The sequence below is a fragment of the Lepus europaeus genome, chromosome 1 (assembly GCF_033115175.1).
Source record: "Lepus europaeus isolate LE1 chromosome 1, mLepTim1.pri, whole genome shotgun sequence".
Taxonomy (NCBI): domain Eukaryota; kingdom Metazoa; phylum Chordata; class Mammalia; order Lagomorpha; family Leporidae; genus Lepus; species Lepus europaeus.
In genome coordinates, this window is record NC_084827.1 from 121302797 (window position 1) to 121317966 (window position 15170).

At 41.7% G+C, this 15170-nt stretch overlaps 1 protein-coding gene across 6 annotated transcripts in view; it reads left to right on the forward strand.

Moving 5' to 3' along the window:
- Positions 1 to 15170, forward strand: part of OSBPL6 (oxysterol binding protein like 6) — a 233121-nt gene that overhangs the window by 166390 nt on the left and 51561 nt on the right. For 5 of the 6 annotated variants that reach the window (XM_062188455.1, XM_062188439.1, XM_062188430.1 and 2 more), the window contains 2 exons: positions 1557 to 1689; positions 11469 to 11572. In XM_062188455.1, the coding sequence (XP_062044439.1) occupies positions 1557 to 1689; positions 11469 to 11572 (237 nt within the window). Of the gene's footprint in view, positions 1 to 1556; positions 1690 to 11468; positions 11573 to 12127; positions 12221 to 15170 lie in introns of all 6 variants that reach the window. The other variant, XM_062188473.1, reaches the window with a different exon arrangement.

Below are 15170 nucleotides of genomic sequence, written 5' to 3' on the forward strand. Positions count from 1 at the left end.
TCCTCTGCCTTGCGGCACCGGCACACCGGGTTCTAGTCCCGGTCGGGGCACTGATCCTGTCCCGGTTGCCCCTCTTCCAGGCCAGCTCTCTGCTGTGGCCAGGGAGTGCAGTGGAGGATGGCCCAAGTGCTTGGGCCCTGCACCCCATGGGAGACCAGGAGAAGCACCTGGCTCCTGCCATCGGAACAGCGCGGTGCGCCGGCCGCAGCGTGCTACCGCGGCGGCCATTGGAGGGTGGACCAACGGCAAAAAAGGAAGACCTTTCTCTCTGTCTCTCTCTCTCTTTCTCTGTCCACTCTGCCTGTCAAAAAAAAAATTAATAAATAAATAAATAAAAAATTAAAAAACTCCAACCCTTGTATTATTTATTAAATAACTTCGGTGACATCCGAGAAGGGAGAGCTGAAGCCCAGTCCTCCCCATTGTTTGCTTTGGAATAAGAAAGCTCTTCACCTCTGGTTTTCACAAAGGAGCTATGGTCCCGTTACAAATGACCTATCTCCATGATCTAACTCACTGAAAGATTTCCATTATGTTTATCAAAAGGCAATAAAGAATGAAAAGAGCCTTTTGTGACTTTGCTTGCATTCTAAATAGCGGTTATGAGACTCTTGGATGTTAATTGGTCTGTGACCCTGTGTGGGTAATAAATAAGTCTCGGTTTGCTAGGTATGTGCGCCATTCACTTCATAACGACTTAGACACAGTTGTCGTTGAATACTAAAGTCCAATATGGGATCTTAAAGTTACTTCAGCTTCTTGGGGAAAAGTGTCTCTTTTCACTGAAATGTTTACTACACTCAGCTTAGCAGCCACGTACTTCATACAAGTATTTTATTTCACATAAAATCCCTTTAATGGAACAAAGCCTGATATAAATAATGACTTGGCAAGACAGCCATTTCTGTGTGCTGTCGTTCGCAGTACTCAGAGCGCTGCAAGGCTGCCTGCTGGTGGGTAAAGTATTTAGCAAGCACACGTGATTGGCAAGTCCTGAGTGTGCTTCTTTGCAAACAAAAGACCTCCAGTCGTCAGTGAAGAGTACAGCGATAAGCACATTTATTGCATCAAGTACAACTCGCTGAGAAATTAGAAGTTATTAGAAATTTGAGGCGGCTGGTCCTTGTGAGTGTGAGACACAGCATACCTGGGTGTTGTCCCCTTCGTGGAATGACGGAGATAGTAACTGAATGAGTGTTGCTGTCCGTGAGTTTTGTCTTCGCTGAGAACATAACGCATCAGTCAAAAGGCTCCTTGCACTTTTTGAGTGTGTCCTTGCTTCTTTTCTTTCTTAATGATGCTTTGAGCATACTTGCATTTTTTAACACTCTTTTAAAATTTTTAATTGCACATATTTATGGGGTGCAGGGTGATAATTTGATTCATGTATTCAAAGTGTGAAGATCAAATCAGGTTAGTTACATTTCCATCTCCTTAAACACTTAAAAAAAACTTTTTTGGAGACTTGCATTGTTTAGGGATAAAAGGGTCATTTAAGTGTCCAGTTTCTGCTTCGTGCAGCCATGTGGTTCATCTCTGGTTTTTGTTCTTTGCAGATGCAACCAAACAGCTTTCCTTGGCAGTCCCCTTTGCCGTGCAGCAGCAGCCTTCCTGCTACCTGCACAACTGGCCAGAGCAAAGTTGCAGCCTGGTTACAGGACTCAGAAGAAATGGACAGGTGTGCAGAAGGTTAGTTCTTGCCCATATGGGCTGCAAGATGGGCAAAAGAAACATGCATAAAACAAAATAAAAAGCAAAAAATGAAAAGATGAATGTGGGTGCTGCTGTGCTTTCACACCCCTCAAATGCCCTGACTTTCCTTTTTTTATTTTTAGACACCAGATCCTTCTCTATCCCATGACCCAGCTTCTTACCTGCCAGTTCTCCTGCGCGTACCCTGACACAGGGAAGCTTGGGTTTTGCTCTTTGCCTACCTTCTACCCACTTCACCCTTCTTCTTTCATCTCTGTAGGGTTCCCTGTAGCTTCCTCAGCCTCCTGGGACCTGGAGAACTCCCACAGAGCAATACCTCTCAGGAGAGCCCTCCACCCACAGCCCAGGTCTCTGCTCTGCCTCCTCCCTAGGTCATCCACAGCTGCTTTGTCTTGTCCATGGAACAAGTGTCTGTTTCCTGGCAACCCAGCAAAAAACGGCAAAATTCCAATGCACTGTGTCTTATATCAACAGTTACCTGTTAATAGTGTTCCACTGTGGATCCATTGTTAAATATTCTAAACTAATATACGAATCCCTCACCCTGCTGTCTCTGAGCCTCTTTATCACCTCCCTTCTGCTTCCTGGTAATCAACCAGAACACATTGGTCAGATGGATCCATTGATCATTTCTATTCTGAGACGGTTCTGACCTTCAAAAGTGAGAAAAACAAAGGGGATGTAAACCATATTTATTAAGGTTCAACTGATTTAATTTAAAAAATGATCTTGAGATGATGTTGAGCCTAATTATGTTTAAATTTTTTTCCTTTACCAAATCTTGGTGAAGGTAAATATTAAAATAACTTTTTAGTGTTCTTCCTTAGAAAAATTAAAATTTGGCCATTTGTGTTAGTCCTGCAACCAAAACCAAGTTTTTGATTCTACTGGTTTGTAAACTCAAAGTCTGTACGATTTTTATCATCCCTCTGAAACACCTGTCCCACATGTGATGCTTATGGAAAATAGGATTGAAGAGGGATTCTGTGTTCATAAACCACATCTAACTGATGTCCTGTGAGGAGAGTTTTCCTTGCATGTATTTAAGCACTTAGACTGTAATTTGAGCACGTTAACTTCAGAATGGGGAAAGACACGGAGCCAGCACTCTCCCTGGTGCCCCTCTGTTGGGGATCCCAGCCTCCCCTCTTACTTCTGCAACCTTACACACACTTGGGCAGGCCCTGCCCTCCAACTGACCACATACATTACTGAGAAGATTGAGTCCAGCCCCTGGGCTGACACCCATTTGTCTGAGCAACAGAAGTGGGCATTGGCTTTGATGCCAAGGGGCCTCAGGCTGGTGGGAGCATGTACCTGTCTCCCTGTCTGTCCCAGCCACCTCGGTGGTCCATCCGTGTGGCCTGGCTCCAGCGTTGGGGGAAGAGCCTCTTTCTCCCCATCCTAACAGCCCCTCCTGTGTCTGACCTTGGGATCTAGTGTCACAGCTAATTCTTTTCTTGGGGACAGCATTCCTTACTATTTCACTAGTTCCTGCTCTCTGCCTCCAGACTATAGCTTCTCTCCTGTGCCTTGATTTTTTGTTGCTATGGATAAAGTACTCTCAGTAGGGGGTCCTGTGATTTCTGCCCCAGTCTCAGTTCCATCTTCTGACCTGCCTGTATCATCAGCCTCCTCCTTTAGGCCCCGTGAAGTTTTCTTTTGCCCCCACTGCTCCACTCCAGCCAGCCTGGCTTGTAGGAGTGATCAAGATTGTCTCTGCTTTCTGCATTAATTATAGTACCTACAGTGTATTGTGGACCAGACACAAAGCTGAGCACCTGAACTATGAGGGTCTTAAACATCATGAAAAATATGTATTAGGAAGAAACATGCAAGAATTTCAATTTTTTTTTTCACAAAAAATAAGCTTACCTTTTAATTCTACTTCTCCACCAACTTTCTGAAGTACTCTCACTTATGGTTTTGTGTCAGTATCATGTTACTCTTCACAGTGATAACAAACAGGGATTATGTGCCCCAGAATTTTGCAGATTGGGAAACCAAAGCTCAGAGAGATCAAGTCACTTGCCCGTGTTACCCAGCAAGTTCTTGGCAGAACTGTAGGGCCAACCCAGGCTAACTCGATTCTAATAACTCTGCTCATTATCTTGGAGATAACAAACCTGCTCATAATTTTTTTCAGAAATTGTTTTTTAAAATGTTTTGTTTACTTTCATCTGCTTGAAAGGCATAGTGGCACAGAGAGAGGGAGAGATCTTCCATCCACTGATTCACTCCTCAAATTCCCAGAGCATTCTGGATTGAGCCAAGCCACAGCCAGGAGCCTGGAATTCCATCTGTGTCTCCCATGTGGGAGACAGGGGCCTAAGCACTTGAGCCATCATCTGCTGCCTCCAAGGATGTATTTGCAGGAAGCTGGATGGGAAATGGAGTAACGGACTCAAACCAACACTCTGATAGGGGATATGGGCATCCCAACTCCCAGTGCCACAAAGCCCTCTCCTCAAAATTGGACCCAAAACCTGTGTCAGTGATGCCAGTGGTGGCGCTGAGGATGTTGGCAGCAGTGGTGACATGGTGGTAGCAGTGATAATGGGGATAGCAGTGGTCATGATGGTACCAGTTAATAGATTTGGTGTTTCCTGTATCCCAGGCGCGGTTCTAGGTGTTTTATGCATTCACTCATTCTTCCTCTCAGCTGCATTTTGCGGATGAGAAAACTTCAGAGCTGAGAAGTTAGCTCAGTTGGCCAAGTTCACCCAACCAGCTGGGCGTCAAACTCCGGCATGCTGACTCCAGAACCTGCGTCCCAACGTTGTGTCACGCTGCCATCCCAGCCTGCGTCTTCCCCAGCAGTGGGCCCAGCTCCATGACTTCCTTGTTTCTGTCAGTACTGCTTCCATAGCTGCCCTTGAGACCTCAAGGTCATCCTTGGCTGCCCTCCGTCCCTGCTTCTGCAGCCCAAACTGAGCTCTGCAATTGCTCTGACAACACCCCACCCTGCTTTTCCTTTCCACCTTCTCTCTCCTTTCCTAGAATTCCATTCCTGTTCTTCTGACTCAGCATCACCGTGTTCCTCGTCCCTGGGCGGCCCCTCAGCCTCCTGACTTGTTCACCCACCTTCCATCCCTGCTTCTTCCCTCTCAGAGGCTCATGGGAACCCACGACTCTTGGAGGTGCTGCTGACCCTGGGACAGGACCCACCCACAGTGTTGCTACTCCCCCCCCTTTGCCGACGAGGAAAGTGAAATGCGTGGAGTTTCAGGAATTTGCCCCAGATGATATAGCTGCCCTGGTGGAGACATTGGGATGCCAGCCAACCCACATTTGACTAACCCGAAAGCCAAATCTTTGTCCACTGCATAATGCTCCCTCAAGGCTGTTAGCTCTTAAAATACCGTTTATGCAAAAATCCCTTCTGTGGTACTCTGTGGCTCTGGGGCTTTCGTCCAAACTGTTTAGCATAGCATTTAGCAACTTGCACATTCAGCCCTAAATGCCCTTTCAACCTTGCTTTCCATAAACCCAGTGAAAATTGTTTGCTATTTCATGAACATATGTGTGTGTTCCTACCTTGATGCCTTTGGACATTCTTCTCTTCACAACATGCAATGCCTCCTCTACCCTTCTCTGCCTTCCTATTTTCCTGAATCCTTTGCATCCACCCAGACCCAGAGATAATTGCAGTCTCATTTAAGGGCCCTCTGGTGACTTTAAAGCACAGTCACTCTCCCTTCCCTCATCTCGTTTTTGTCCGTTTTGATCGTTTGTCATAGAGGTCCCTAATAATGCGATTGGCTATGTTTCCAAAGTAATAACATTTCTTGGTTGACTTCATCAGTTGCATAGGAAAAGATGTAACAGTGTCTCATGCTCATGGGATGGCTGATTTATACTTGTCATTGTTTAAGAGGCTGGCCACTCATGGATCTGAACTTACCAGTACAGATCTTCTCGAGTTTATCAAGGAACGGCTTGACACTTAGAGCATATTTTTCTCCATCGAGATAAAATTAGTATCATAGAGTGGACATGTAGCCTAGCAATTAACCTGCTGATTATGATGTCTGTGTTCCACATTCCAGCATCTGGCTTTTTAAAAAAAAAAAAAAATTATTTGTTTATTTTAAAGGCAGAGTTACAGGGAGAGTGGGCGAGGGATAGAGAGAGATCTAACATCTACTGGTCCACTCCTCAAATAGCCAGAGTTAGGCCAGGCTGAAGCCAGGAGCCAGGAACTAGTTCCAGGTCTCCCACATGGGTGGCAGGGGCCCAAGTACTTGGGCCGTGTTCTGCTTCTTTTCCCAGGCCATTGGCAGGAAGCTGAATTGGAAGTGCAGCAGTCAGGACAAGAACTGTTACCCGTATGGGATACTGGTATCACAGGTTGCAGCTTTACCCACTACTCCACAATGCCAGCCACTATACTTTTAGTTTTTGTTCTTAAAGATTTATTTACTTATTTGAAAGACAGGGTTACAGAGAGAGAAGAAGAGACAGAGAGCGAGATCTTGGCTTCTGCTGGTTTACTCCCCAAATGGCCACAACAGCCTAGCTAGGCCAAGCTGAAGCCAGCAGTCTCCTGTGTGTGTACAGAGGTGCCAAGCACTTGGGCCATCTTCCGCTGCTTTCACAGGTGCATTAGCAGGGAACTGGATCAGAAGTGGATGCCGGCACTATAGGCTGCACATGACCTGCTGTACCACAGCGCTGGCCCCCACTATGCTTTCTTTTTTTTTTTTTTTAACTTTTATTTAATGAATATAAATTTCCAGTGTACAGCTTATGGATTACAATGGCTCCCCCCCCCCATAACTTCCCTCCCACCCGCAACCCTCCCCTCTCCCGCTCCTTCTCCCCTTCCATTTGCATCAAGATTCATTGTCAATTCTCTTTATATACAGAAGATCAATTTAGTATAAAGATTTCAACAGTTTGCACCCACATAGAAACACAAAGTGAAACATACTGTTTGAGTACTAGTTATAGCATTAAATCACAATGTACAGCACATTAAGGACAGAGATCCCACATGAGGATCAAGTGCACAGTGGCTCCTGTTGTTGACCCAACAAATTGACACTCTAGTTTATGGCGCCAGTAACCATCCTAGGCTGTCGTCATGAGTTGCCAAGGCTATGGAAGCCTTCCAAGTTTGCCGACTCTGATCATATTTAGACAAGGTCATAAAAGACAGAGTGAGGATAGTAACCAATGATCCTAAGAGTGGCATTTACCAGGTTTGAACAATTATACAGCATTAAGTGGGGAAGAGGACCATCAGTACACACAGGTTGGGAGTAGAGCCATTGGTGGTAGAGTAGAGGTTATGATTACAAAGGAATGAGGCCCAAGTACGCTAGACAGGGCCTAGAACAAAGGACAGAGTCATTATTAGAGGAGCTAAGAAAGGTGCTGTCTAAGCTACAATTAAGTTTTCTGATTGAGAGGCAAATAGAACCTGATAGAAGGGGCTTGATAATAATCTGGTGGGCTTTAGGCCTTGTAAATTCAGAGGCCCAGACCTATCTATCCCTTCACATGGGGTATATCCTAAGGGAGGTGTGAACCTCCTAGGGGAAGGCACTCTGTTGACTTTCATTACTTGGCTGGCCTGGGAGGAGAGCTGGCCAGGTAAAGGCAGGTGGCATCTCTAAGAAGGAATTTACAGTTCTGCCTGCAATGTTGCTGACCCTACTTGACCATCCCCTCAGCTGCAGTGGTCACTTTGGAAGTTGGGCTGAGTGAAGGGCTTTTCAGCTTAGAGCCAATAAGATCTGTGGCTCTGACCTGGGCATCCTTCGACTCCAGGGCAGGTCCATTTCCAGTGATCCAACTCTTGGCAGAGCTGCCAGGGCTCTTCACAAGCTGACTTCTGCTGAAGCCCAGGCTTACCACATTGAAAGCCACTGCAGTGGACTGGCCTGTTGGGTCTCCTTGAGGGCAGATCACTGTACAGATCAGCCATTAATAGGCCTGCCACCCATTGCTTCTGATGCCGAGCTTTCTTTTCCTCCTGGTTTGTGTTAAAGCAGATCAGAGGATGCAAGTCAAGGGAGTGCCCAAGTCCCATCTCTATTCTTCGGTGGCCTGAACTACAAGTCTCTAGTCACAGGCATGTTCTGTAGTAGTTTTTCTAAGGTAGACAATGCCCATGAGGAAAATTATATTCTCACTTTAAAACTTTCTTTCCCTTTTGTCTGAAAGGGAGGTTTTTTCTACTTACTGTATACTTCGCTGATGGCGAAGTGAATCTAGCTATGAGATTATTATTTAAGTTCTTATTTTGGCTATGCTATTACAGAAAAATGTTAGCCATCTCTTTTATAAGGTCTAAAGATTAAATTGTGCATCCTACAGATTCCTTCATAATAGAATTAGTTTCCTACCTTGAAGAGAATAGAGAAATGAAAGAACAAGTTGGGCTTAGAATAGAGAAATGAGGGAGCAAGTCCTAGATCGCTTGCTGACAATAGCAATATCACATGAATACTTAGCAAACCGTTTCAACCATTAGATAACAACTTAAGAAAACATTTACCAGAAGGTCCAATGCCTTCTATAAATTTTAAGAATCATGTATTTGAAAACACCTCTTAAATATCTAACATGGTGTAGTTTGTTTAGCCAGTAAACTTAAGCACAACCATCTAAAATGTTTTTAGTTTCTTTCTACCAACAAGTCTAAAACATATGATACACAGATTCAGGTCCCACAAATTAAAATGTATCTTTGATTGATTTTAGCAGCTTAAATTTATGGACAATCTTATCTATAAGCCATTTAAAATAAAACTCTTAATAAAATTTCCCCACGTGGACATACAATATGTACACACATATAATATAGCATAATAGACCAATATAGCAATTTTAATAATAGCTTTTAAAATCTTTAACTCTTTTTGTAGATTGCCAATTGATTTGAATTGCTTTTTCTTTTTAGTAACCTCAGTTAACCATACTTTCTCTCAGTTGGTACTGTTAATACATTATTGGCTTCATCTGTTTACAGAGCCATCCCAAAGTACTGAATACAATAAAAGTGGCTGGAAAAAGTCCATAGGAACCTATAGGAGGACAGCTAAACACAGAACCAACAACGCTTTAGTTTTATGAGCAGCAGATCATATATAACTGTGGATTACAAAAGACTTTAAGTCGCCATGTTTAAAATTATAAACTCATCAACCAACAAGAGGCACTTGCTTACTTCACAGTATTTTTGAAAGCACCTGTAGGATTTTACAAGTATTTAACCCTTTAAGCCTCTGGGGCTTTCTCATTAAGATAACTATCATGTCTAGTAACACAAGATCATTATTTTTCCTTCTCCCAGATTCTAAAATTAGATTTAATCTTAATTTAATGAAATCAAGAGTGTTTTTATCTTTGGGATGTCTTTGTTATCTGTACACAGCTCGATGCTTAGGCCAGCATTGGAATCCCGCCCAGGATTTGATCTTATCTGTGCTGTCAAGGACAGAAGTGGGGAAAGGAGAGGCCTGGCCCACATCAAAGCTCTGGCAGGATGACATGGTGGGATCAGTACTCCTTAAAGACCATTTCTGGTTTGCATAGAGATTCCCCCCACCCCCAGCGTCTCAGCTGATAGGTGAAAGGGGCAGATAGTGTGATGAGCATTTCACAGGTGAGGAATCTGCCGCTGGAGGATGTAAAGTACAACGTTGTCTCTGCACCCTTAGCTTGAAGGTTTTGGCTTTGAACTGAATGGATCCACTAAGTTCTGTTTCCAAAGAGTGCATATTGTTTTGACGTGTTGAAGCCCTAGTCTTAGATTTTAATCCTACCTACATAGCACTATTTAGAACAATTACAATTATTAAAAAGTATGAATGTAATATGTACTAGACAGAAAGCTTGGTAGATAAGTGATTTTAGATAAAATCCCTTATGGTGAGGTTTGTTCTTGGAAGAGTGTGCCCCTTTCTAGCCAGCTCCTTTCTCCTTTCTCTCTAATGCTTTCCTTCATTCTTTGTACTGCCATTCGTCCTGATTGCTTATCTTTTATTCTCTACATTCCCTACCCTCCCAAGACACCTTACCGAGAGGTGCTGCCTCTCCTGAGGGTAGAAGGTACTGACCTGGTCGGTATGGTGGTGTCAGGCATTTGCGTTTGTCGGCTTCACCCAGCACCTCCACTGGTGGGGGAATCTAAAGGCCATTGGCGATGAAGAGTTCCCTGAAAGACAGCGGCAGCTCTTGGATCAGGGTTCCATCCTGCGGCAGGTGCTGCCAAGAGGAGGGGCCTAGGTGCATCCGGGGTGCTGCCCTGTTCTCCATGGAGTGTGCTGAGATTCTGAGTCTTATATAAAGACCTTCCTAGCATTAACTCCTCTCTGTTAGTTTACATCCAACCCCAGAGTCAAAAATCTCCCTCAAACAGCTGCCTACTTACCTTATCATATTTAGCAGCCATATTCTACTGGCTCTACCGTATATGATGAGTCTTTAAAAAGTTTATGCATGGGAGCAGACATTCCACCTAACAGCTTAAATGCCTACATCCCACACTGGAGGACCTGGGTTTGATTCCTGGCCCCAGCTCCTGACTCCAGCTTCCTGCCATTGTAGACCTTCAGAGGCAGCCGGGGTGGCTCAAGTAATTGAGTTCCTGCCGCCCACATAGAAGAAGTGGAGGGAGTTACTGGCTGCTGGCTTTGGCCTTGACCCAGTCTATCTCTCTCTCTCTCTCTGTGTCTCTTCCACTAATACTTAAAATATTTATAAAGTTCATTACAAAAAAACTATGCATGGATTTCAAAATTTCTGGACCAAAATAAACTTATCTTTTAATTCCATTTTACAGGATCCTTTGAAAGTACCCTTGCGCATAACAATTTTCAATCTTTGAAATGGAACTTTCAGCAACTGACCCCCAAAAATAAGAACAGCCACTTTATAATTCAACAGGAACTTAGGGATGTGCCTTGTTGTGGTCTGTTCATAAACAGGACACTTGCAAACATCATCAAATGCCTGGAAGACAAGTTCCAAATGTTTAGTCATTGAATAAGTAATACTGATAACTCAGCACTTTTGACTGTTGTTGAATTTCACAAACTAAAAATTGGTTTCTTTAAAAAGTGATATTTCATTATGTAAATTATAAAAATTCTTTCTTGGTCCAAATACACCAAAAATTTATAGTAAATGTCACTTCTGCATTCCCAAGACTAATTCACACAGATTGAGTTTGACACTTAGGTGATGCTGATTCTGCTGGAGCAGGAAACACTTTGAAAATCTTTGAGTTAGTATTATGTCTAATAGATTTTAAAGAAACTATTAATTGCAACATTGTTAGTGAGCTAAGTTACAGAGAAATATGTTTGATTTTGTATTCCATCCTCTTTTTTTTCCAAATGTGACTTTGACTCCACCCAAATCCCAGGCAACCATGTTGTAAACCATTTTAGAGCAGGGTCTTAAGCATCAGGCCACGGGATGTGAACACGTCATTACCTGTGCTTTCCCAGATGACAAGCAGCAGAGCAGGAAAGTGACCTCGCACACTTGGACTGAGATTTTCATGGCTTCTACATTGGCACCTGTAAATTTCTACAAGTGAGCTTTGAAATCATCCAGCTACCAGTGGGGCCTTAGTTCTAAAGAGGAGAAGGGCTTGTTCACTTTGCTAGTGTACATTGGCATATAAACATGGATCTGCCTGATCACATTTGCCCCAGTTTGGGCCAATTCTCCTTGCTTACCATCACTACCACTCTCTGCCCAGTTCTAAACATATTTTTATTTCTGATTTTTATTAGATCTTGCACACTGCCAGTCAAACCTCGTGGAACTTAGCAAACTCCTGCAAAATTTGGAAATATTACAGAGAACTCAGTCGGCACCTAACTTCACTGACATGCAGGTAAATGTATTACTGCTACTGGTAAAAGGACTGAGATATTAATTTATACTCTTTACCAGGCTGTTCTGTGAATATATAGGGTAAGGTTTAACGGAAAATAGCTGCAGTATACACTAGTTTATTTTCTGGAGCCTTAATACTTTTGAATCTCAGTGTCATTGTGTTCATTAAGATGGCTGTTCTTAAATGTTTTACATTTTAAATACTAACTAGAAAAAATATATATGTGATTCATTCTTTGAGGTTTATCTTACATTAGAAATGGTTTGAAAATATAATTTAGATACTCTCAGAATGACTAATTATCTTCCCGTAGACAAAAAATGCTAAAGATCTCTAATCCTAATTTCATTTTTTAAATGAGAACAATACTTTCCATAAATAAGTCCTTTTCTACTTTTAATCCTCACCCTGCATCTGATGTGCCTTTCTCTCCTGGCCTGCATATGTGACAAGGAGTCTTTACTAACTGTGCTGTGCTCTCTGGGTCTTAACCTGTGTCACCTGTGTTAACGCAATAATACTTTGTTGCTTTTAACTATTTGTGTAATGTAGGCTAACTGTGTAGATATTTCAAAGAAAGACAAGCGGGTCACAAGACGATGGAGAACAAAAAGTGTCAGCAAAGATACAAAAATACAACTACAGGTACAGATTTTATTTTTCCTTCCTTCTCATTTTGATATTCTCTTAAAGCAATAGTTGCATATACCACTTCATGGGAGTTAAATTGAGGAAGCAGCTTAATTGCTTTAAAGTCAATGCTTTTGAAACTGACTTATCTAAAATAGTGGGAATTCTAGTCATTTTTCTTACTCTGGCATAAGTGGAAAGAATTTGAATGCTAAAATTATATGACACTACTGAAAAGTGATATTTTTCATGTCAGTTATGACTTCTGGAACTTTACATATCTAGCAAAAAGTAGCCTTAAAAATCTGAAAACCTATTATGATGAGATAGATGAGCATAAATTTACATATATCAGATCTTAAAAGAGCCTGTTATTGTGTCAACATTGTCTGAATTTCTAGGAGCGTATAATGAATTAGAAATGAACCCGAGTTCTAGTCTCATCATTGTTTTCTGGTTATAAAGATTTTTGTGTATTTCTGTTCAATTTGCTTGGCTTCCATATGCCCCCAGGTGAAATGATGGGGTTAATTTAATGAGATCTGAATTCTCTTTCAACTCTAAAATTCTATGATTCTACAAAAAAAAAAAAAAGGTATTTGGGCAGCAATAGTCACTTTAAAATGCGAACTGAAGTCTTAATAACTCATGATAAATTTACTTCAATAAATATATTTAATATAGTTTTAAATTTTTAAAGTAGGACCATCTTAGGTTATTGAATTACAGTGATACAAAATATGGTAAATGCCTAAAACTTCTTAGGTCATAATCATATATTACTTTCACATCTTTAAACTACATTCACTACTGTTCTCATCCTAGCTATTCATTATGAAGGACCCTTGCCCTACACAGCCAAAATTAGATTTATGATTTGGCTGTTTTTAAGCTAAAATATATCCACTTATGTTCTAACAAAGGCATAAGAAACTGCTTTTCAGAATTCTGCAATGTCTTCTAAGTTAACAAAATAATTCTCTAATTCTAACTGCATTAATAACACTTTGTATTGTAATTCTGAGTATGTTATTAACAAATTTTTGCTTTTCTTGCTAATCTGATGTAGTTAAAAATAAATCTTCACAAACTTAAAGACCTGTTTTTTATTTAGAATGTCCATATTCAGTGAATATGATTTCTTGTGTTTATTTGTTCAGTATGTTTTTGTGTGCTTTCCTGACCATAAAAGTAATACTATAAGGACAAATGCCCCAAATGATTTCACAAGAAAACTATGTAAAATGGCTTTTGGCGGTTCGATTTGTTTTGAGCTTGTAATTATCTAATTGTGTGTGTGTGTGTGTGTGTTTAAGCATGAATTCTATGGTTATCAAAGCTAGCAATAATAAAAAAGAACCATTTTAGTAGATAAAAGAACCAGCTCCACAAATAAAACAACTGAAGAAGTCCAGCACCATCAGATGTCGTTTCAGTCTTGTGTTTTTTGAGGTGAGCCACTGAGCGGATTCCCATTCATGCTGTTGTCTTGTGTAGTTTGGTTCTCAGTGAGTCTCAGCACAGGACCCTCTGGCTCCCTATTACGGCCAGGAAACCACCGTGGTCCCCTTATTACTCAGTTGTATCTGATGGAAGCAAAATGCAAGTGTGAATGCCCCTCTAGTCACAAGCTGTGCTTTTGAATGTGTAGAGAGGTTGTAAAGATTTTTCTGGATCACTGCAAGAAAGTGTTCAAGAGGCAGGAAAATCTTTCACACTCATTTGTTTTTAAATGTTAAGCATTTATCCTGTTGTGCTTTCTTTTTTCACCAAAGAATAACAAAAGGCCCTTGTACTCCTTGTAATTCTTTATCAAATTTATTTATTTATTTAATTTTGGATCAATGTGTTATACGTTTTTAGGAATACAGTGCAACATTTCTACACATGTACACAGCAGAAATCTATCAGAGCAGGCAACCAGCCTTTCCATTTCCTGACCTCTTGGGCTGGTTTGTTTTTGGAACCTGCCAGTTCCTGTCTTCTGGCTCTTTATACACAATATGATACAGCACTGGGCACCTTGGTGACAGCACTTAGCTGCAAAAATGCCAGCGTCCACTACATGCACCCTGTTATGTTTTGGAACCCATTATCCAAACTTTCCCCCTCCTCTACCCTTCCCAGTTTCAGATAACCACTATTTTATTATTTTTTTAATATTTATTTATTTACTTGAAATAGTTACAGGGAAGGAGAGCCAGAGAAAGAGAGAACTGTCTTCCATACACTGGTTCACTCCCCAAATGGACACAATGTCCAGGGCAGGGCCGGGCTGAAGCCAGGAGCCAGAAGCTTCTTCTGGGTCTCCCATGTGGGTGCAGGGGCCACTTGGGCCATCCTCTGCTGCTTTCCCAGGCACATTGACAGAGAGCTGGATCAGAAGTGGAGCAAGCAGGACTCAAACTGGTGCCCATAAAGGATGCCAACACTGCAGGTGGAGGCTTAACCTTCTGTACCATAGCTCTGGCCCTGTAACCACTATTTTCTATTTTAAAATTTGGATCAAATGTAAACATGTACATGTATATGTGGGAGAGGTTAAGTGGTATTTTTCTGTTGATATCTGGCATATTATTCACAGTGATCTCCATTTCCATCCATTTTGTTGCCAGTATCAGGATTTCATCCTTTTTTTTTTATATAGAATAATTGTCCATTGTGTATATACCTGCCATCTTTTATTTTACATTAATCTGTTTATATGGACACCTGGGTCAATTCCATATCTTGACTATTGTTAATAGTGATGCAATAAACCTGGTAATGCAGGTTCTTCTTCCATATGCTGATTTCATTTCCTTTGGATTTGTACCCAGAAGAGGGAGAGCTGAGTCATATGACAGATTTATCTTTAGTCTCTTTTTTGAATTTTTATTTATTTTCATTGTATTGAAAAGCAGGGAACAGAGAGACAAACAGGGAAACAGAGAGATCTTCCATTTCCTGGTTCACTCCGCAAATG